This window comes from Oncorhynchus mykiss, chromosome 11, assembly GCF_013265735.2.
Source record: "Oncorhynchus mykiss isolate Arlee chromosome 11, USDA_OmykA_1.1, whole genome shotgun sequence".
Classification (NCBI taxonomy): Eukaryota; Metazoa; Chordata; class Actinopteri; order Salmoniformes; family Salmonidae; genus Oncorhynchus; species Oncorhynchus mykiss.
In genome coordinates this window covers 35546420-35567405 of record NC_048575.1, presented here as the reverse complement: position 1 = coordinate 35567405, position 20986 = coordinate 35546420, and the positions used below count along the sequence as shown (strand labels likewise).

General features: G+C 43.4%; 1 protein-coding gene across 1 annotated transcript in view; it reads left to right on the top strand.

Annotated features, from left to right (window-relative positions):
* LOC110535621 (tyrosine-protein kinase Yes) overlaps positions 1-20986 on the top strand; it is a 50610-nt gene that overhangs the window by 17331 nt on the left and 12293 nt on the right. Inside the window, exons 2-8 of the mRNA XM_021620732.2 lie at positions 8854-9138; positions 11006-11105; positions 11587-11685; positions 12928-13031; positions 13389-13538; positions 16114-16269; positions 20028-20207. Of these exons, the coding sequence (XP_021476407.1) occupies positions 8862-9138; positions 11006-11105; positions 11587-11685; positions 12928-13031; positions 13389-13538; positions 16114-16269; positions 20028-20207 (1066 nt within the window). The 5' untranslated portion in view covers positions 8854-8861. The remainder of the gene's footprint in view (positions 1-8853; positions 9139-11005; positions 11106-11586; positions 11686-12927; positions 13032-13388; positions 13539-16113; positions 16270-20027; positions 20208-20986) is intronic.

Here is a 20986-nt window from a genome sequence, read left to right as displayed (position 1 = left end):
CTTTTTCAACTCTACCTCGCCCAGTTACAGTAATATTTTGTGGTGGACTACTTGCTACACAGAATGACACCACTGGAAATCCTTTCATGTATGTGTGCTGTTATTCTGTTATAGGTTATATGTTCAGGGCAACAGGATGCTGTCAGTAATTAGAACATGTTACTAAATTTAGTTCCAAATCAACAAACATATTGGCAGTTTTGTTTAGTATTTTTGGCTCTGTAATGCACAAATAATGAGAGCCTCTATGCATTTTAGATCCTTGGAATTGATGGTTACTAAGACTTAAGGCTCCTTTGTGACTTTGGATTCATGGGAAATCATTTGATTACATGACTAATGCCCCTTAGGTTACATTGTGGACTCGCTCTTTGTTCATAGGGATCTGGGGATGGCTAATATGGGTACCATTTCTCAGCGTGCGGATTCCTTCAACCTTGCTTAGAACTGTCTCGTTCTCCAAACAATGTTATAACCTTTTAAAGAATAGTTATACTACAATTTAAATCCGTAACAATATCCATGTTGCATCTCCACTATGTAATCTCAGTCAAACCCAGTCTAATCTCAGTCAAACCCAGTCTAATCTCAGTCAAACCTGCGTGCTGGAGTTGGGGGGCTTTAAAGAAATTGAGGGAGAAAGAGAGTGGACACAGTGGTCTGGTCAGACTTAAAGGAACCTTTTTCCTAGAGGTGTAGGCCGAGATCGTTCAACTCTAGACCAATAATCTTAAAGGCATTTAACATGTAGGTAGGCTTGGGTGGTATACCTTATACAGTTGAAGTTGGAAGTTTACACACACTTAGGTTGGAGTCATTAACTAGTTTTTCCAACCACTCCACAAATTACTTGTTAACAAACTATAGTTTTAGCAAGTTGGTTAGGACATCTACTTTGTGACACAATAAATTTTTTCCAACAGTTGTTTACAGATTATTTCACTTATAATTCACTGTATCACAATTCCAGTTGGTCAGAAGTTTCACTACACTAAGTTGACTGTGCCTTTAAACAACTTTGAAAATTCCAGAAAATTATGCCATGGTTTTTGGAAGCTTCTGATAGGCTAATAGACATAATTTGTGTCAATTGGAGGTGTACCTGTAGATGTATCAAGGCCTACCTTCACACTCAGTGCTTCTTTGCTTGACATCATGGGAAAATCAAAAGAAATCAGCCAAGACCTCAGAAAAAAAATTGTAGACCTCCACAAGTCTGGTTCATCCTTGGGAGCAATTTCCAAACGCCTGAAGGTACCACGTGTACTATTATTTGTACAGATGAACAAGTATAAACACCATGGGACCACGCAGCTGTCATACCGCTCAGGAAGGAGACTCGTTCTGTCTCCTAGAGATGAACATACTTTGGTGCGAAAAGTGGGTCAAAATTCACCCAACTTATTGTGGGAAGCTTGTGGAAGGCTACCAGAAACGTTTGACCCAAGTTAAGCAATTTAAAAGCAATGCTACCAAATACTAATTGAGTGTATGTAAACTTCTGACCGACTGGGAATGTGATGAAGGAAATAAGAGCAGAAACAAATCATTCTCTCTAATATAATTCTGACATTTCACATTCTTCAAATAAAGTGGTGATCCTAACTGACCTAAGACGGGGAATTGTTACTAGGATTAAATGTCAGGAATGGCTAAGGTGTATGTAAACTGCCGACTTCAACTGTATATCGTATACCAGGGTATTATGAAATAGCTACGGGATGATTTTGTCAATACTGTTGAAACTATTTCTTAGAATTTTTTCAAAACATTGTAATATTTGTAGCTATTTTTTTAAAGTAAATACCTGCTGTCAACTTGTGCAATATGTTAGAAGATTAAGCAGATCTCATTCATCTTTCACCTGTCACATTATGAAGCTTATGTAGTTCCCCAGAACAGTTGATCCAGTCATGTGTTTGTTTTGAAAAATAGCACAACGGGAGAAAGCAGGAGCAGGTGATTCCAGCGGTGTATCGACAGGGGTTAAGTTTTATTTTGAAAGTAGAGTTGTTGTTTTTTCCGTCAATAAACTGATCAGGGACTTGCAACTATAGTTTTCCTTCACATAAATTACATTAGCGCAACACATTCGTCAAAAAATAGTGATGGTGCATATTTATAATGTTAAGGCCTATCATAGAAAGAATGTAGCCAGCTACATTTCCTAATGTTTTGCTTAAAGTTAATCTTGCATTTTACCAGAGAAAATTAGGCTGGCTACACCGAGAAAAGTACTGGAGAAAAGTAGCTAAACATCAGTCAGAGCTCTGTCTTCTGATAGAATGCCCGTTAGTGAATTCTGATCCAAGTTTAGAAGTGCAACTGAAGCACAAAATTAGTTCAATGTCGAGCAGAAATTACAATAAGATCCATGTTTACAAACATAGCAAGATATTTCTTATGAGTTTTATATTTTTTTCCTGCATGAAAAACGCATTATTCTGTGTTAACATGAGCCCTAAGTTTAACTTGCCGTCTAAGTAAAAATTATTAAAGTGATGGGGCATCATATTGTGCTAGCGTTTGAGAAGTCAAAGCCTTTTGGTTGAGTTATTTGTACAGCTGCCACTGCTATCTTGATTTCCTTGCGTTGTTTCTCCTCTCTGTTCTTTGTGGTCTCCTCCTCCCCCCTCTTCTCCGAGCAGAGCAGGCAGGCCCGTTGCCCTAGTGACTCCAGACTCCACACAGACACAGTGTGTAGACATGCTGCTGGAGAGCCAGTACGGCATTCGTCAAAACTTTGTTCATTCGCACAATGTCTCTCGTTCACATTCGCTTGTAAATGTCAGTAGCTCCTACACATATATGTATAACTTTATGCGCTGGATTGCCTGTTTGGAATTAGTTTATTTTAGTTTGCGTCCGTTATAATATAGGGCCCTATGAAATCCGCTTAACTTTTTTCGGAGTTCCGTTTAATTGTTTTCCCAAATTCATTTTTTTCCATTTTCATTTTTCTGAATTCTGTGTTTTACAATTTATGCTAATTTTAGCATCAGAAAGAGTGTCTAATAATGTGAATGAATAAAAAGTGAACCATTTAATAAGATAGAACAGTACAGTTGTAATGATGCAACACATTGCACTATTTTTTTTATCAAGGCAAGTGCTTCAATACAGAGTTCTAAGTGTTTCATTATAAATGGAAAAAAGTAAGGCAAGAATCTAGGCAACAATGCAGCAAACTTCTCCTCGGTTTCCAGCTGGCCGAGGATGTTTGCGACGGCCTGGGATGATGACTTTTCTGCCAACAAAAACTCTCTGCACAGATGAACATGCTCTGCGTGGTACTTCACTGCCCCAAACCAGCTATTCCATCTGGAGCTCGCTGCTTCATGCGGAGCCTTGGTCTGCACAAACCCCTTCATAATGAGGAAGCTCACCCATCTTCTCTTTCTGGCAGGGTTCTTGAAGAAGACAGATCTCATCCATGTCACAAGTGATGCAACTTCAGAGAAGTATTTTTAGTGCTGCCAGGTCTCACTCATCAGATTAATGACATGGCAGAGACAGGTTACATGGACACTTGGGCATCACTCCTTTCAGAACCTCCTTGTATGCCTTCAGTCAGTAGGAGGCATTATCTGTGACCACTGCCCAGTCGTCATTCAGGTTCAGCTCGTTGCTGTGGAGGGAGGCTAGTATAGCTTGGGAAAACTTTGAGTAGATGCATCTGTCCATGAAAATGACATCCACCAGAAAGTACTGGTTTTCAACACCTTATGTTTTAACCTAAAATAATATTGTGACAAAGCAAGTGTTATTATAATGTCAAGTGTAAACACAATATAGATACAGTGATAGTTAGCTAGTTGGAGAGGCAGTGTTCAATTGACATTGCAGAATGTAAATGTAGGCTATTGCAACGGTATATTAATAGGCTGTTAAGTTAACTCACCAATGACAATGTTTAGAACGCTGGAATCCCTTGCATCTGTTGTCTCGTCAACAACCACCGGAATCTTATTCCCACGGATCTTCTGTAGAACGGCAGTCTTGTGTTGGTCGAACACACCGGGCAGGTGCGTTTGACGGAGGCTGCTCTTATTTCCGGGCACCGCTCCTCCCTGTTTGCAATGCTTCACTAGAAACGTCCGTAGCTTTCTTAGCTTTCCTAAGGGGATGTCAGACTCGGCGCACACAGCCACAAAGTCCTGAATAAATCCTCGTCCTGAATACATCCTCGTCTTGAATCTGCTGATGCGCTTGCACTAGTAATGGTCGTTTGAAGAGGCATGCTCTGGATAACATGGTGTTTTTCCTTGTTCTTCACATGGGCTTTAGACTTTAAGTGGTCATCATACATGTTTTTACGGGTCCAATCAATAATATGTTGACAGAATTTATTGCCTGACTCATAATAGTCGTTTGGGTATTGCGCTTCTCTGAATTTAGGGGTTAGTGCCGTTTTTTTTTTTATGATTACTTTTATTTTTTTGACGACTTGGCCCTCTCAGACGGCCTCTTCGACATGTTTCTCAAAGAGACAGCCAAGTTATGAGGTGACGTAAGGGTCCCACACACGACCGACCCCCCCCCCCCCCCCCCCCCCCCCCCCCTCAAAACACCCCAATCGAAAACGGAATTGTTTCTCTAAACCTACTCGTCTGTAATTTTACAATTATGAAATAATTTGTTACTACAATAATTAGGCCCACATTTGATTTAAAAAATATATATATATATATTTCAGCCAAATCATGTAATATTCTGCAATATTCCACGTTTTAAAGTTGAATCCATGTTTATAACCAAATTCTGCGATTCCGTCCGCATTTTCCGCATCGCGGAAATCATAGGGCCCTAATAATATTTAGTTAGTGGCCTCCATGGAAATTCGCAATTACTTGTAAATAGACGCCCAATTACTTTGCAATAGACTCCCAATGGGCTTTTCTTTGTGTTTTTGACTGAGATAATCATTATCATCAGCATAGTCTCTACACTGTGATCAATGCAGAGTAGATGACATTGCAGCGCATTCCTATCTCATCTCGCCTTGTTTTATTTCTCCCGCCGGGTACTCTCTGAGGAGATTGGGCTTGGTGTTGAAGACGACAAAGCATGATGTGGGCTAAACCCATCATGTCATTATGTGTGTGGGTTGCTTTAACTGTGGCCTGTACTGATAGCGGGTTAGCTGTGAGCTGATGAAGGCTGTCAGCCAAAGCCTGCCCAGCCACTACGGATCACGCCATGACAGCCAAGAGTGTCGTTAAGCTCCACCGGGACAGAAACCATCAGATCACTGGTAGCCTGAGGACGTTATCCTTCTTGAGGACTTAATGTTATTGGATCACAGGAAGGATCGACACAGACAGGTGGCACAAGGAGAATAATTAACTGTGGTAAATGAAGCGAGTGCTATAGTGGAAATAGTCGGAGAACAATAAAAAGCCAGGGAAGTAGTTGGGCCTACCATTTAAGCCCTCGTGCCCTCATCTGTTCTTCAGATAGTTCCCTCCCCCACCCTCTTTCAGCCTACGTCCACCACACCAGGTCTGTACATATATGGAAGCAGGTTGTTATGTTTCTCTCATCATCCTCACAGCCAGCGCAAAGCCTCCCTCCTCATAATCCTTCATTCAGTTGGCCAGGGGATTCTCTCTCTCTCTCTCAACAGATTCTTCCCTGCGCTGACAGTCCCCCATGTGAGAGGGTTTGGCACAAAATCCCAGCCCACTCTCTGTGTATCTTTGGCACACGCGCATGCACACATAAATACGGTCTTTAACAAAAAAATATCTCTACATTCAGAGCAAATCCCTACCGCTCTCTTTGCCAGGCAATGTTATTCTGCTCTGATTATCTGCATTTTTGTATCGGAGGGGGGCTATGGGGATTAGCGTATGGGCGAAAGCATGACATGAGATGAAGAACAATCACTTGTAACACTGCACTAGGCATCTTCAAGGCTATGTGAACCTGCTGCTGTGCCCATTTACTTAGGCTGGGAGAAGAGTTTCACTTGGGCCATGGGTTAGGGAAGGGGCTTTTTAAAACGGCTCGGGCGTGAACGCTTGGAGCGTAAGATCACGTTCCCCTCCTCCGCTGTCTGTTGATACAAATGCGCCAGAGGAACAGGTGTATGTGTGTCTACGCATTCGGGTGCAGGCTGAATGCGCACGGCCTTTCCAGCTTTACGTGTGTGTGTGTGTGTCACCCAGACTAATCCAGTCTGTTTTCTCAGCGAGCTAGAGCTCATTCACTATATGACTGTGTTTGACTCACTGTGACGTAAGGGGGGCGAAGTTGGCGAATGGTTGACTGTGTCTCCGTTAGAAGAATGTTGCACCAGATGGTCTCTTGAGTTTTTATTTATACAGATGTTGTAATGGCATTGATGCAGGCTGGAGCCTTGCGACTGGGATGTAAAGGCCTGGAACTGTGGCGTGGCAAGTTAAGTGACCTGTCTCTGGACCACTTCTTTCTGATGGTAAAGTTCAAACCAACCACAGTCAACCAACCCAACCATTTCTACCCACCAGGAGCCCAGCAGTTAAAAGGGAGGGTGGGTTAGACTCCTTTTTTAAAGGGAGGGCTGGTTCTGTAGTTACTTGGCTGACAGAATTCCTTGGCCTCCGAGCAGAACATCTGTGATTAGATTCAAATGGACCAAGGCTTTTAATTATTATTAGTATTCTTTATTTTTACAAATCTGCGTTCACTTAATATAGTTTGATCAGATACTTTGACTCTGTATCAATTTGTAAACATTAATTTACCATAATTTCTTTGCTAGGTAGTGTTCGCCCGATATACCTGTGCCAATACGCAGATATTTTTCATCCTATAGCTTTATCATCTTCTTTTTAAACAGTGAGCCAACATGAGATTAAAAACACATTTTCTCATTGCTCCTTCTTGTCCCTCTACAGCAGACATAGAGTGAGCAATATGTTTGAAACATTGAATCACAATAAAAACGCAGTATCGAATCGCAATACATATAGAATCATGGGAATACATATTGTATTGGCAACCAAGTATCGTGATAATATCGTAAAGTGAGGTCCTTGGCAATTCCCAGCCATACTCTTAAATCAGTTTTATAGAGAACTACCGACACGTAATTCGAACCATAGCATGCAATTTATTCAGTGTACTTGGAAGTTCTGCTATTGACAAACTCTGAACTTCTGCCATTACCTTTTTATTTTTTATTTATTTAACCAACCAGTTAAGAACAAATTCTTATTTTCAATGACTGCCTAGGAACAGTGGGTTAACTGCCTGTTCAGGGGCAGAACGACAGATTGTCAGCTCGGGGGTTTGAACTTGCAACCTTCCGGTTACTAGTCCAACGCACTAACCACTAGGCTACCCTGCCACTCCTTTCTGTCCATCTCTGTCTTCTAGGCCAGTGTTTCGCAATCGTAGGCGTGCAAAATTCTGGCAACTTTCCCAAAAATCACAGGATTTCTAGAAATCCTAGTTGGAATATTCCTGTAATTAGGAGGGAAACAATATGGAACTCTGGGGAACCTGTAACCAGGATTACTTGAATTTTGCACTGTATGTCCCTGGGATGTTGCTAACTGACAGGTCGCTTAGATAGTCAGTTCACAGACACACTTATTTAGTCAGCTCTCAAGAGTAAATAAAAGTCCTCCTTCAAAGTAAGGAATTAATCATAGCTTGTTTGTCAGAAAACTCCCAATTTTGAAAGACAGCTACCCACCTCAGGGTAGAGAAAACGAAAGCGAATCCTGGCTGTAACCCTCTGACTAGAGCAGCTGTTTCCGAGATCAGTCAAAACATCTGGAGCCTGCTATAGGAGCGTGTCTGATGGCAACCGTATTTACTAGGCCTTCTCTTCACAAAGGAATGCCTTGACATAACACTGGCCAATTATGTTGGATGGAAGAATGACAACAATGCAGATGGGGAAGACGCCAGTGTAGATGTGTTGTAGCTTTTTGGACATATGGTTTCACGTAAGAGTTACTGGTGGTTAAGGCGACGTGCCGATTCGCCAACCGTCTCTTGAATTATGTACTCGCACACGCTATTGCATGGATGTAGCAATGGTGGAAACTCCCTCCTGCCAATGCTTACACCATTCCTATGCTTTTAAATCCATGACAAGAAGGATGGAGAATTGGGGCAATACCTAATGTATATGGAGTTTTTAATGGCCGGTGGCCATGTTTTGCAACACTTATTGTGATGTTTGACCCACAAAAGAAGTAGCAAATGTTTATTCTGGGGGGGAAAACATGCTTTTAAATCCTTTTCTCAGAATTCTCACCATTTTGCCTCATCACCACTGCATTTCAGATGCTGTCAATTTGGAATTCATATGCAATAAACATCTCCTTAAATCCTACAGGTATACAACACAACAGCCCTAAACCCCTTTATAAAATCTCTTTGCATGTATTTTTTTTGCGTTGGCTACACTAGACTAGTGCTGTGCGTGAACCCGGTCATGTGTTTGTTTATGACCATGTAACATGCGTTAGGAAGAGTGATGATCTACAACCAAATCAATTTTAGATCAGATTTAGGATTTTTGTCCCCAGATTAATAGAGCATCATGGGCTTGTGGCTTAAGCCATAAAATGACAAACAAATGGTTTATGACAAAACATTTTAATAGACGTAGAGTCGTCTAGGTTGCAGGATGACTACAGAGGTAGTCATCTCATTGTTAAAGGCATCCTCCTAACCAGTCCATATGTTGTAATCCTTAATAATTTTTTAACCTCTTCGCTTTCATCGTTGTTTCGACTGATGAAGTGCCACCCCTGCACACTCAGCGTATCACGTATATGCCGAGGGTGACACAGTGAATACTGTCCTGAAACTATGCTCTAACTAAGTGTGTGTGTGTGTGTTTCCCTCCAGACGTGACCATGGGCTGCATCAAGAGTAAAGAAGACAAGGGTCCCACCATGAAGTACCGGCCGGACAATGCTTCGGCCTCAGACGTCATCGCCCCCCACGTGGGCCCCTACGGGCCCGACCCCACCCAGCTGCAGCAGAACCAGCCACCTTCCTCTGGACCCGCCACAGGCTTCAACCCCCACGCTATCACCCCCTTCGGAGGAGCCTCCATCATGACCCCCTTCGGAGGGGCATCCACCTCCTTCTCCGGTGCTCTCCCCGGAGCATTCCCCGGTGCCGTATCAGGTGAAACTCGCCTACTATCCACATAATCCTAGATGTAGATCTTCAAGCATAGCCTACCTCAAATGTTCGTGCGAATTACCCATTGACATTTTAGACTTGCCCTACTTTTTACAGAATCCTAACTTGAGACCTTATGGCGGGTAGCACCCCCCCCCCCCCCCCCCCCCCCCCACCCCCCCAATCACGTGTTGACATCAATGGATGATTTGTGCGATGCGTTTGTGTGCATGTGTCTTTCGAGTGTGGGTTTCTTTTCGTACCCGTATGCCTTTCTATCATAACAACAATGCTATATAAGCACTCTTAAGGTGTGCCATATGAGACTGCTATGGTTCCTTCACAAGGGCCCATATACTTATTTTCCAACAGAATAGTTGGTGACCTGACAACTCAATATCCGGAGTCGCTCGAAAAAACCACCTGCCATTGTGTTCCAGCCAATTCAAATCCAACTGACTATCGTCATCTCCCTCTAGATGTCCTTCAGTCACGTTGTACACAGGTGCCATTGGCAACAACAACAAAAAAATCAGCAACGATTGAAAGAGACATCTTTTTATAGGTCTACGGTCCCAGTGAGCAGGGAGACGAGATTGAGCCCTCCTGTATAGGTGGGATTAGCTTTGTAATCCCCCCCCTCCCTGTTGTGTTATCTGGTCTCGGGGTGGTGGCGGGGCTCCATGGCACGTTATGGAGTTCCTCTACCAGTTAATGGGATTAGTGTTGGCAGCTCTGTGTTGTTCAGCGTTGGTTTAGATGAACATGTGAGGTGTGTCATAGGCTGTGTCCGAAATGGCACCCTTATGGGCCCTGGTCAAAAGTAGTGCACTAACAATATATAGGGAGCAGGGTGCCGTTTGGGACGTAGCCGTAGATGGTTATCCACACAATCTGCCTACCTATTTAATCTCGGTCCAGTAAGCAGAATGGCTTACATTGTGTTCTGTATTGACATTACAGCTGTGAGATTAGATGACCTGTGCTATGCTATTATTCATGCTCTGTAATTGTTAGATTGGCACCGAGCTGACGTAAGCATTTCCCCTACGACGCTAAACAAACAACAACCTTGCCGGATGATGGAATCCACTCCCGTCAGAGCAACCAATTTAGTATCCACCCCCCCTGACAAATTAATACCTGACATGAATGACAGTCTTTCCCTTTACCCTTCCCAATATATCCATTGCAGACCTGGGATTAAATACTAGAGTGCCAGATGTGCAGTTTTCAACAATTATATTGATTCCATTGCACCAGGGAAACTCAATTATGCCCAGCTTAAGTATTTTCAAATAATTTCCAATAGTATTTCAACCCAGGTCGGATCCAGGGCCAATGGCGTGTCTATGTTGCTTTCCTGACACGTGGCAGTTTTGTTCATATTTTTATACGCTGGACATTTCCATAGAGTAGAATTAACGTCGGGGAGAAAATCGTCAGGGAGCGCGCAGGCTGGAGACCACGGATCTATTGCTCCCCTCCTCTCACAACAGTGTCACACTACACATACCAGTCACGTACCACCGCTATGGAAACAGAACGCGCCGCTACAGATCTACGTTCTCTGACTGACCTCCCCACGGTCCCGTTTATCTTTGCAGCAGAGTTTGTTTCTGTCAATGTCACTGGATGTTGACAGTACCAATCTTGGCACAAAAGGTCGCCAGGTATTTATAGAACGTCTTTAGTAGGCTGTTAGTAGCTCAATATGCCGTCATATTCTGACTTTTTCACCGTCTGTACTGGTTCTCCACCAAAATGAGTCAACAAATGTATATACGGTCCATGAATTTCACTTGTGCTTTTTGAACGTTTTACTGAATGTTTTCTGTCTGTGTGTGTGTGTGTGTGTGTGTGTGTTCAGGTGGGGTTACGTTCTTCGTGGCCTTGTACGACTATGAAGCCAGAACTTCAGACGACCTGACGTTCAAAAAAGGGGACCGCTTCCAGATCATCAATAACACGTGAGTTCTTGTGGGCCCTGGCCAAAAGTATGCCACTATACAGGGAATAGGATGCCATTTGGGATGCAGGCCCCCTCTTTGCACCTGTTCTATACAACTTTCTTCCTACATGTTAAATAAAGGTTAAATATAAACATGGATTCGAGTTTTGTTTTCACCCTCTGATCCTGTTTTTTTACACCCAGATTGCTGGAGTCTTTCATTTATTTAACGAAACCCCTTTAACATAGATACCATCATAAATACCGTCATAAATACCTCTCTGCTCTAGAATGTAGCCTTGGTTGACTTTGTTCAATTCAAATATAATGCATTGCTGCGTGCCATAAAATAGCTATAGAACACATGCATAAAAGACAGCATGTACAAGACATAACCAGACTTCCGTTACTAGGAACCGTGTGTGCTGGAGTGTGCAGACATAGTAGTGACACTAGATCTGGATGATTCTCTCTCTCGCTCTGTGTTTTTCCCCCTACAGAGAAGGGGACTGGTGGGAGGCGCGCTCCATCAACACAGGGAAGAAAGGATACATTCCCAGTAACTATGTGGCTCCAGCTGACTCCATCCAGGCTGAAGAGTAAGGCCCTTGTTTATCCTCTCACCTAACCTAACCTGATTAGGACCTTCCACTGACACAACAGCGCTATCCTAACCACAGCATCATGATCATGCATCACATGCCTCTCACTGGAGGCCCATTCACATTTCTTTAATTAAATTGTATTTTATTTAACCAGGCTAGACAGTTATTTGCAATGACAGCCTCCTGGGCTACAGTGGGTTAACTGCCTTGTTCAGGGGCAGAATGACAGATTTTTACCATGTCAGCTCGGCGATTCGATCCAGCAACCTTTCGGTTACTGACCCAATGCTCTAACCACTAGGCTACCTGCCGCCCCCAAACTAGAATAGCTCATAGCTTCTTCTGCTCTCCTGAGGCCATATCTATCAAGCGTCTCAGAATAGGAGTGGTTCCTCTGTCCATGTAATCTTATTCATAGCGATCTACAGATGTAGGATCTTAATTAGATCAAGGCAACTTTCCTACAATTTTCAATTTGTAGTGTATTTGAGGTTTAAAAAGGCTTCATTTTCATAATGTATCAACCCCTACCAAAAAAATGCCCATGAATTTAATCCACATGATAATTCGCATGACTTGTTGCTGCAGGATTATTTTCCTGCTGTGGAAAACGGTCTCAAATTTAAAACGGGCTCTAAATCAGCACTCCTACGCCTGAGACTCTTGATCCATGTGTCCCCAGGGGGTTTCATCTACCATCTCGTGTTGGATATAAGCCTAGAGGTTTATGATCGTTTAGCAAGGAAATAGAATGTAATCCTGTTTGTTCGATGACCCCTGACGGACTCAAATAATTCTGTATTTCCTCTCATTGTGTATTTCAAGTTTCACTTTTCCAAACACGGAAATGATCTTTACGAGTATTGAGTCAAATAAAGTTAATAATAACATAAGCCGGTAAATCAAGTCAGTTAAGAACAAATTCTTATTTTCAATGACGGCCTAGGAACAGTGGGTTAACTGCCTGCTCAAGGGCAGAACGACAGATTTGTACCTTGTCAGCTCGGGGGTTTGAACTTGCAACCTTCCAGTTACTAGTCCAACGCTCTAACCACTAGGCTACCCTGCCGCCTAAAAGTCAAACTTAATGTGTGTCCTCTCATAAGAATAGAATGATGTGCTAGTTCTGGAGCGCAGTAAATACCTGGAATGGCTGGGGTTTCTCAAGGACAGATTTGGGAAAGACTACATTTTTTACAAAGGCTCAACTCATTCTAAGTCTGTGTTCTTCCTCAGGTGGTACTTTGGTAAAATGGGCCGTAAAGATGCTGAGCGGCTGCTGTTGAATCCAGGCAACAACCGAGGCACCTTCCTGGTGCGAGAAAGTGAAACCACTAAAGGTGACGATGATTAACGTGGAAAACGTGCATGGACTGCATCTCAAGTAACACGCTATTCCCCATGTAGTGCACTACTTTTGAGGGTTCATATTCATAAAGTGTCTCAGAATGTGGGTGTGCTGATCCAGGATCAGATTCTCCCCGCCCAGAATAATCTGATTCATTGTGATCTAAAAGGTGAAACTGATCTTAAATCAGCACTTGAGCTCATATGGTGCCCTAAGTAGTGCACTATATGGAGAATAGGGAGTCATTTAAGACCTAGCCAGTGACACTCTCATTTACATGAATAGATAAAGCCTAGCTCTTAATACTGTTGGTTGGATGGACGAAGAATCTGGTCATTGTCTCCTCCAGGTGCCTACTCCCTGTCCATACGAGACTGGGACGATGCCAAAGGCGACAATGTGAAACACTACAAGATCCGCAAACTTGACAATGGGGGTTACTACATCACCACACGCGCCCAGTTTGACACACTGCAGAAACTGGTCAAACACTACACAGGTAGGTATTGTAGCTCTTTTTCATAGGATCTCTCTCTCTCTCTCTCTCTCTCTCTCTCTCTCTCTCTCTCTCTCTCTCTCTCTCTCTCTCTCTCTCTCTCTCTCTCTCTCTCTCTCTCTCTCTCTCTCTCTCTCTCTCTCTCTCTCTCTCTCTCTCTCTCTCTCTCTCTCTCTCTCTCTCTCTCTCTCTCTCTCTCTCTCTCTCTCTCTCTCTCTCTCTCTCTCTCTCTCTCTCTCTCTCTCTCTCTCTCTCTCTCTCTCTCTCTCTCTCTCTCTCTCTCTCTCTCTCTTCTCTCTGACACTCACTCACCTCTCTTCTCTAACACTCACTCACCTCTCTTCTCTAACACTCACTCACCTCTCTTCTCTAACACTCTCTTACGGACCTGCAACCCTCCAAATGTAACCTTGCTGAGCGTGAGACACTCCAATTCATTTCAATGAAACCTGGGTGGAAGCAGCACGGCTCCGCGTGAGGCTTGCAACGCTCATCGTAAAATTACACTGGTTCTATTTTGAAGAGTATGATGTGCAGTTCACACACAAGAACACTTAATAAAGTGGCTTGCGTTCTGTTCACGCCGGCAAAAGGTCACACGTCCAGTGTGTTACCTAAAAAACAACTGTTTTCCCAACAACCGAGTGTAGCTCCCCAGTAACTTTCTCATTCACAGCTTCCCTCCTTTCTCCAAGAGCAGAGAAGTTCCTGATCTAAAATGTTCTCTCTTTTACCACAGTCTCTCTCTGTCCCTTGTCTGTGCTTCGGTAATACCTGGCTTACCTGTAATTGTCCCGGTGATTTCTCCAGCTAGAGGAATGGTACTCAGATTGAATATTTAATGGATACCTTCCTTAAGTGCTTCTCTTGCCGCTAAAGGAGAGAGGTTAAAGCGCTCTGGGAGAGCCCACTTTACGGCTTGGTTTCAAAATGCACCAGAGAAGAGTCGATTATGTCCCAAATGGAACACTGTTCACTACATAGTGCACTACTTTTGACCTTAGCCCTATGGGACCAGGCGAAACGTAATGCACTGCAGTGGGGCAAAAAGTATTTAGTCAGCCACCAATTGTGCAAGTTCTCCCACTTAAAAAGATGAGAGAGGCCTGTAATTTTCAGCACTTCACTTCAACTATGACAGACAAAATGAGAAAAATAATCCAGAAAATCACATTGTAGGATTTTTTATGAATTTATTTGCAAATGATGGTGGAAAATAAGTATTTGGTCAATAACAAAAGTGTACCTCAATACTTTGTTATATACCCTTTGTTAGCAATGACAGAGGTCAAACGTTTTCTGTAAGTCTTCACAAGGTTTTCACACACTGTTGCTGGTATTTTGGCCCATTCCTCCATGCAGATCTCCTCTAGAGCAGTGATGTTTTGGGGCTGTTGCTGGGCAACACGGACTTTCAATTCCCTCCAAAAATGTTCTATGGCGTTGAGATCTGGAGACTGGCTAGGCCACGCCAGGACCTTGAAATGCTTCTTAAGAAGCCACTCCTTCATTGCCCGGGTGGTGTGTTTGGGATCATTGTCATGCTGAAAGACCCAGCCACGTTTCATCTTCAATGCCCTTGCTGATGGTAGGCTTTGTTACTTTGGTCCCAGCTCTCTGCAGGTCATTCACTAGGGTCCCCCATGTGGTTCTGGGATTTTTGCTCAACGTTCTTGTGATCATTTTGACCCCACGGGTTGAGATCTTACGTGGAGCCCCAGATCGAGGGAGATTATCAGTGGTCTTGTATGTCTTCCATTTCCTAATAATTGCTCCCACAGTTGATTTCTTCAAACCAAGCTGCTTACCTATTGCAGATTCAGTCTTCCCAGCCTGGTGCAGGTCTACAATTTTGTTTCTGGTGTCCTTTGACAGCTCTTTGGTCTTGACCATAGTGGAGTTTGGAGTGTGACTGTTTGAGGTTGTGGACAGGTGTATTTTATACTGATAACAAGTTCAAACAGGTGCCATTAATACAGGTAACGAGTGGAGGACAGAGGAGCCTCTTAAAGAAGAAGTTACAGGTCTGTGAGAGACAGAAATCTTGCTTGTTTGTAGGTGACCAAATACTTATTTTCCACCATCATTTGCAAATAAATTCATTAAAAATCCTACAATGTGATTTTCTGGAATTTTTTTCTCATTTTGTCTGTCATAGTTCAAGTGTACCTATGATGAAAATTACAGGCCTCTCTCAACTTTTTAAGTGGGAGAACTTGCACAATTGGTGTCTGACTAAATACTTTTTTGCCCCACTGTATATAGAGAATAGTGTGGGACATAATCTACTTTTCTCTGGTGCATTTTGAAACCAGCAGGTCCAAGCCGTGTTAAACCATCCTCTTCTCATTCATATTTTAGCTGTGTAATTATAGGCTGAATTTAGCCATATCGCATGGCGTACGGAAACACTTGAAGTAATGTGTGAAATGTCCCCTTTTAAGCTACGTTTGGTTTTCCTTGTATATTAGTTACTCCTGTGACTCATAAAAATGTTGACCATGGTATTTATGTGTGTGGGTGTGTGCGTGCGTGCATCTGTGTGTGTGTATATGTGTGTGTCTGTCTCCCCGTTCAGAGCATGCAGACGGGCTGTGCCACCGGCTGACCACGGTGTGCCCCACGGTGAAGCCCCAGACTCAGGGCCTGGCCAAGGATGCCTGGGAGATCCCCCGGGAGTCCCTCCGCCTGGAGCTCAAACTGGGCCAGGGCTGTTTCGGAGAGGTCTGGATGGGTAAGACTGTACACACACACATACAGACAGACACAGACACACACACATACTTGACACTCCGAATGGTTTGGATGGGCAAGACAGACAGGGAATATACAGTATGACATATTAATGTATTACTATGACTTTTAAAATCACCCAGCAGTGCTATTTGTAGAGTTAGCTCCGAGTAATTGTTTCAATTTTAAAAAAACAAGCTACGCATGGGCAGTACCAAAACAAGTGAACAAATGATTGTCTCTTCGCAGCAAAATCTGAAGAGCTGTGAGGGTTGTATCCCCCATATATATGGCGTTCTATTGGTTGCAAGAATTTTGTTTAATAATTTAAATTGGAAAAACTCTACGTTTTGAACCCGGGGCCGTTTTGTGTATCACTTCCGCGAAGCTGTAGGCCACACAAGTTCACAGAACGGACCAGAGAGTGCTGAAGCGTGTTGTGCGTAAAAATTGTCTGTCCTCAGTTGTGAAACTCCCTACTGAGTTCCAAACTGCCTCTGGAAGCAATGTCAGCACAATAACTGTTTGTCGGAAGCTTCATAAAATGGGTTTCCATGGACTAGCAGGCGGCTGCTCAAGGCTAAGATCACCATGCACAATGCCAAGCGTCGGCCGGAGTGGTGTAAAGCTCACTGCCATTTGACTCTGGAGCAGTGGAAACATGTTCTCTGGAGTGATGAATCACGCTTCATCATCTGGCAGTCCGACAGACAAATCTGTGTTTGGCGGATGCCAGGAGAACGCTACCTGCAGAATGCACAGTGCTAACTGTGAAGTTTAGTAGAGGAGGAATAATGATCTGGGGCTGTTTTTCATGGTTCAGGCTAGAACCCTTAGTGAAGGGAAGTCTTTGTCTAGATAGGTGTGGAAGAACTTGACTGTCATGCACAGAGCCCTGACCTCAACCCCATCGAACACTGTTGGGATGAATTGGAACGCCGACTGTGCGCCAGGTCTAATCGCTCAACATCAGTTCCCGACCTCACTAATGCTCTTGTGGCTGATTGTAAGCAAGTCCCTGCAGCAATGTTCCAAAATGTAGTATATTTCACCCCCATGTACACATGGATCCTAGGGTCTTTAAGAGATAGGGGCCCATCCTTTAAAAATAGCACAAGGTGACACCTACAGTACAGATCCAGATTCTCAGCCAACGTAATTTCGAACACATTCACCTTGTTTGTACCCCTTCCCAACTCAAGAGAATACTTTGTGTGAATGCATATACAGTTTGGCTGTTTAAGAAGGCATGCCAAATTGAGCATGAATGGGAAGATTTAATTAACCAATATCTAGTCCAAGCTGATGGAGCTCGCATATCCCCTTTCCCCCCAAAACCCACACAAGTGTCCCCCATTGTGACTCATCTTCCGAAGCACCTCTGTGCAGTCAGACCATTTTATTATTCTGTGCTGCCAGGGCCACAATAATATGCCCCCACTCTGATTGTCCGAGTGCAACTCCCTCCCCATGGGTTACTGCAGCCAGTGTTTCCAGCACAGCCATTACCTGGGTGGGGGTACTCCACCGGAATTCCCACCGGCTAGGTGCGAGGTCATCAAGGTTCTCTTTAGCAGCTTTGAGAAAATCCCATCTGGGACTTTGGCTTTTGGCTCTTGTGGGGGCGGTGCTGCTTTAGTGGATCTCAGACCGCATCCACCTTTCTGTCATGACTGCATAGGCTACTTGCAGCAGGCCTATAAAACGGATAAGGACTAATCCTTAGTGGGTGGGTCACTCAGGTGGGTGTCTAGGATATAGGGTTGGCACTGTTCGATCATGATAGGACAAAAAACAAGTTGGTTAGGACAAAAAACAAGTTGGTTAGGACATCTACTTTGCATGACACAAGTAATATTTTCCAACAATTGTTTACAGACAGATTATTTGACTTATAATTCACTGTATCACAATTCCATTGGGTCAGAAGTTTACATACACTAAGTTGACTGTGCCTTTAAACAGATTGGAAAATTCCAGAAAATGATGTCATGGCTTTAGAAGCTTCTGATAGGCTAATTTACATATTTTGAGTCAATTGGAGGTGTACCTGTGGACGTATTTCAAGGCCTACCTTCAAACTCAGTGCCTCTTTGCTTGACATCATGGGAACATTTTTAAAAATCAGCCAAGGCCTCAGAAAAATAATTGTAGACCTCCACAAGTCTGGTTCATCCTTGGGAGCAATTTCCAAATGCCTGAAGGTACCACGTTCATCTATACAAACAATAGTACGCAAGTATAAACACCATAAGACCATGCAGCTGTCATACCGCTCAGGAAGGAGACGTGTTCTGTCTCCTAAAGATGAACATACTTTGGTGCGAAAAGTGCAAATCAATCCCAGAACAACAGCAAATGACCTTGTGAAGATGCTAGAGGAAACAGGTACAAAAGTATCTATATCCATAGTAAAACGAGTCCTATATCGACATAATCTGAAGGGCCCCTCAGCAAGAAGGAAGCCTCTACTCCAAAACCGCCATAAAAAAAGCCAGTCTACGGTTTGCAACTGCACATGGGGACAAAGATCGTACTTTTTGGAGAAATGTCCTCTGGTCTGATGAACAAAAATAGAACTGTTTGGCCATAATGACCATCGTTATGTTTAGAGGAAAAAGGGGGATACTTGCAAGCCAAAGAACACCATCCCGACCATTAAACACGGGGGTGGCAGCATCATGTTGTGGGGGTGCTTTGCTGCAGGAAGGGACTGGTGCACTTCACTAAATATATGGCATCATGAGGACGGAAAATTATGTGGATATATTGAAGCAACATCTCAACACATCAGTCAGGAAGTTAAAGCTTGGTAGCAAATGGATCTTCCAAATGGACAGTGACCCCAAGCATACTTCCAAAGTTGTGGCAAAATGGCTTAAGGACATCAACGTCAAGGTATTGGAGTGGCCATCATAAAGCCCTGACCTCAATCCTATAGAATATTTGTGGGCAGAACTGAAAAGGCGTGTGCGAGCAAGGAGGTCTACAAACCTGATTCAGTTACACAAGCTCTGTCAGGAGGAATGGGCCAAAATTCACCCAACTTATTGTGGGAAGCTTGTGGAAGGCTACCCGAAACATTTGACCCAAGTTAAACAATTTAAAGGCAGTGCTACCAAATACTAATTGAGTGTACGTAAACTTCTGACCCACTGGGAATGTGATGAAAGAATTAAAAGCTGAAATAAATAATTCTCTACTGACACTCTGACATTTCACATTCTTAAAATAAAGTGGTGATCTTAACTGACCTAAGTCAGGGAATGTTTACTAGGGGTAAATGTCAGGAATAGTGAAAAACTGAGTTTAAATGTATTTGGCTAAGTTGTATGTAAACTTCCCACTTCAACTGTATGTTTGTATATCCCATATCGGCGTAAAAGTGAAGACTCGCTCTGTCACAGTGGCATCCGCTTCTTCGGGGACTCAAGTCCTTTCAGCTTCAGCTCATAACTTCATGTGTGCTTTCCTCTATGTACCCAAATACACCCCGTTTGTCACATTGTACCTATGACACACTGTGTAACTCTATAAACAGTAGCCATACTATAATATGTCAAAGGTTTGCATCCCAAATGGCGCCCTACTCCATATGTAGTGCACTTCTTTTGACCAGGCTGTGTAGGGAATAGGGTGCCATTTGGTACACATACATAATGTGTACTGTGCTGGAAACGACCATTTGTTTACTCCTGTTTACACTATTGTCTTTCTGGTAGAATATGACTCAAACATGACTTTTGTAATTCTATTCAGGAACGTGGAACGGCACCACCAAGGTGGCGATTAAGACCCTGAAGCCAGGCACCATGTCCCCCGAGGCCTTCCTCCAGGAGGCCCAGATCATGAAGAAGCTGAGGCACGACAAGCTGGTGCCCCTCTACGCCGTGGTGTCTGAGGAACCCATCTACATCGTCACTGAGTACATGGCCAAAGGTACACATCGTCGTACGCACGTATAGCGGACGCGTATAAATCACACACACACACATATTATTGTACACACACACGCATGTGACATGGAAATCCATCTACGTAGTTACAAAGTACATGACTAAACACACCCATGATTATGACACACGCATGCATAAAGGCACGTACACATAACCCATCTGCATAGGGGCAGTAGTCAGAGGGCTTGTTCGACATTGCAGGCGACTGCCGACTGACTGATCTACAAATGACCTTGCGTCATAAATAACTACTCCTTATTATTTGTGGATCAGGCAGTCAGTCACATTTTACCCAAAATGCTTCACGTCGGCAACAATGTGGAACAAGCCAACAGACATGGCTAGGTAGCAGGTACACATGTTCATGACATACACAGATGCAGTGACGTGTGTGTGTGTGTGACTGGCAGCATGGTGTTGAGATGTAGATCTATGGCTGATCAGATGTGTAATTAAAAAAGGTATAGCTAGAGCCTCTCTCCAGAAGGGTCCTTAGACACTCACACACACGCCTGGGGCAGGTGATTGGCACACACAGACCTGACCTGGAATTTAATACAAAGAAGAGAAAGCATGAGATTTGGACGTTAGTTGTTGCATGTCTCCGAAAGATCTTATTGCGCAGAAGTTTTAGATATTACGCCACAATGCACACGTCACCCTATTAGAAGTATCCCGGACAATTTCCTTAAATATTTAATTTTTTAAGTGTTATGGCCGTTTTAATTAACGTACCCTACCGGTTGAAAGTCCTTGGAAATC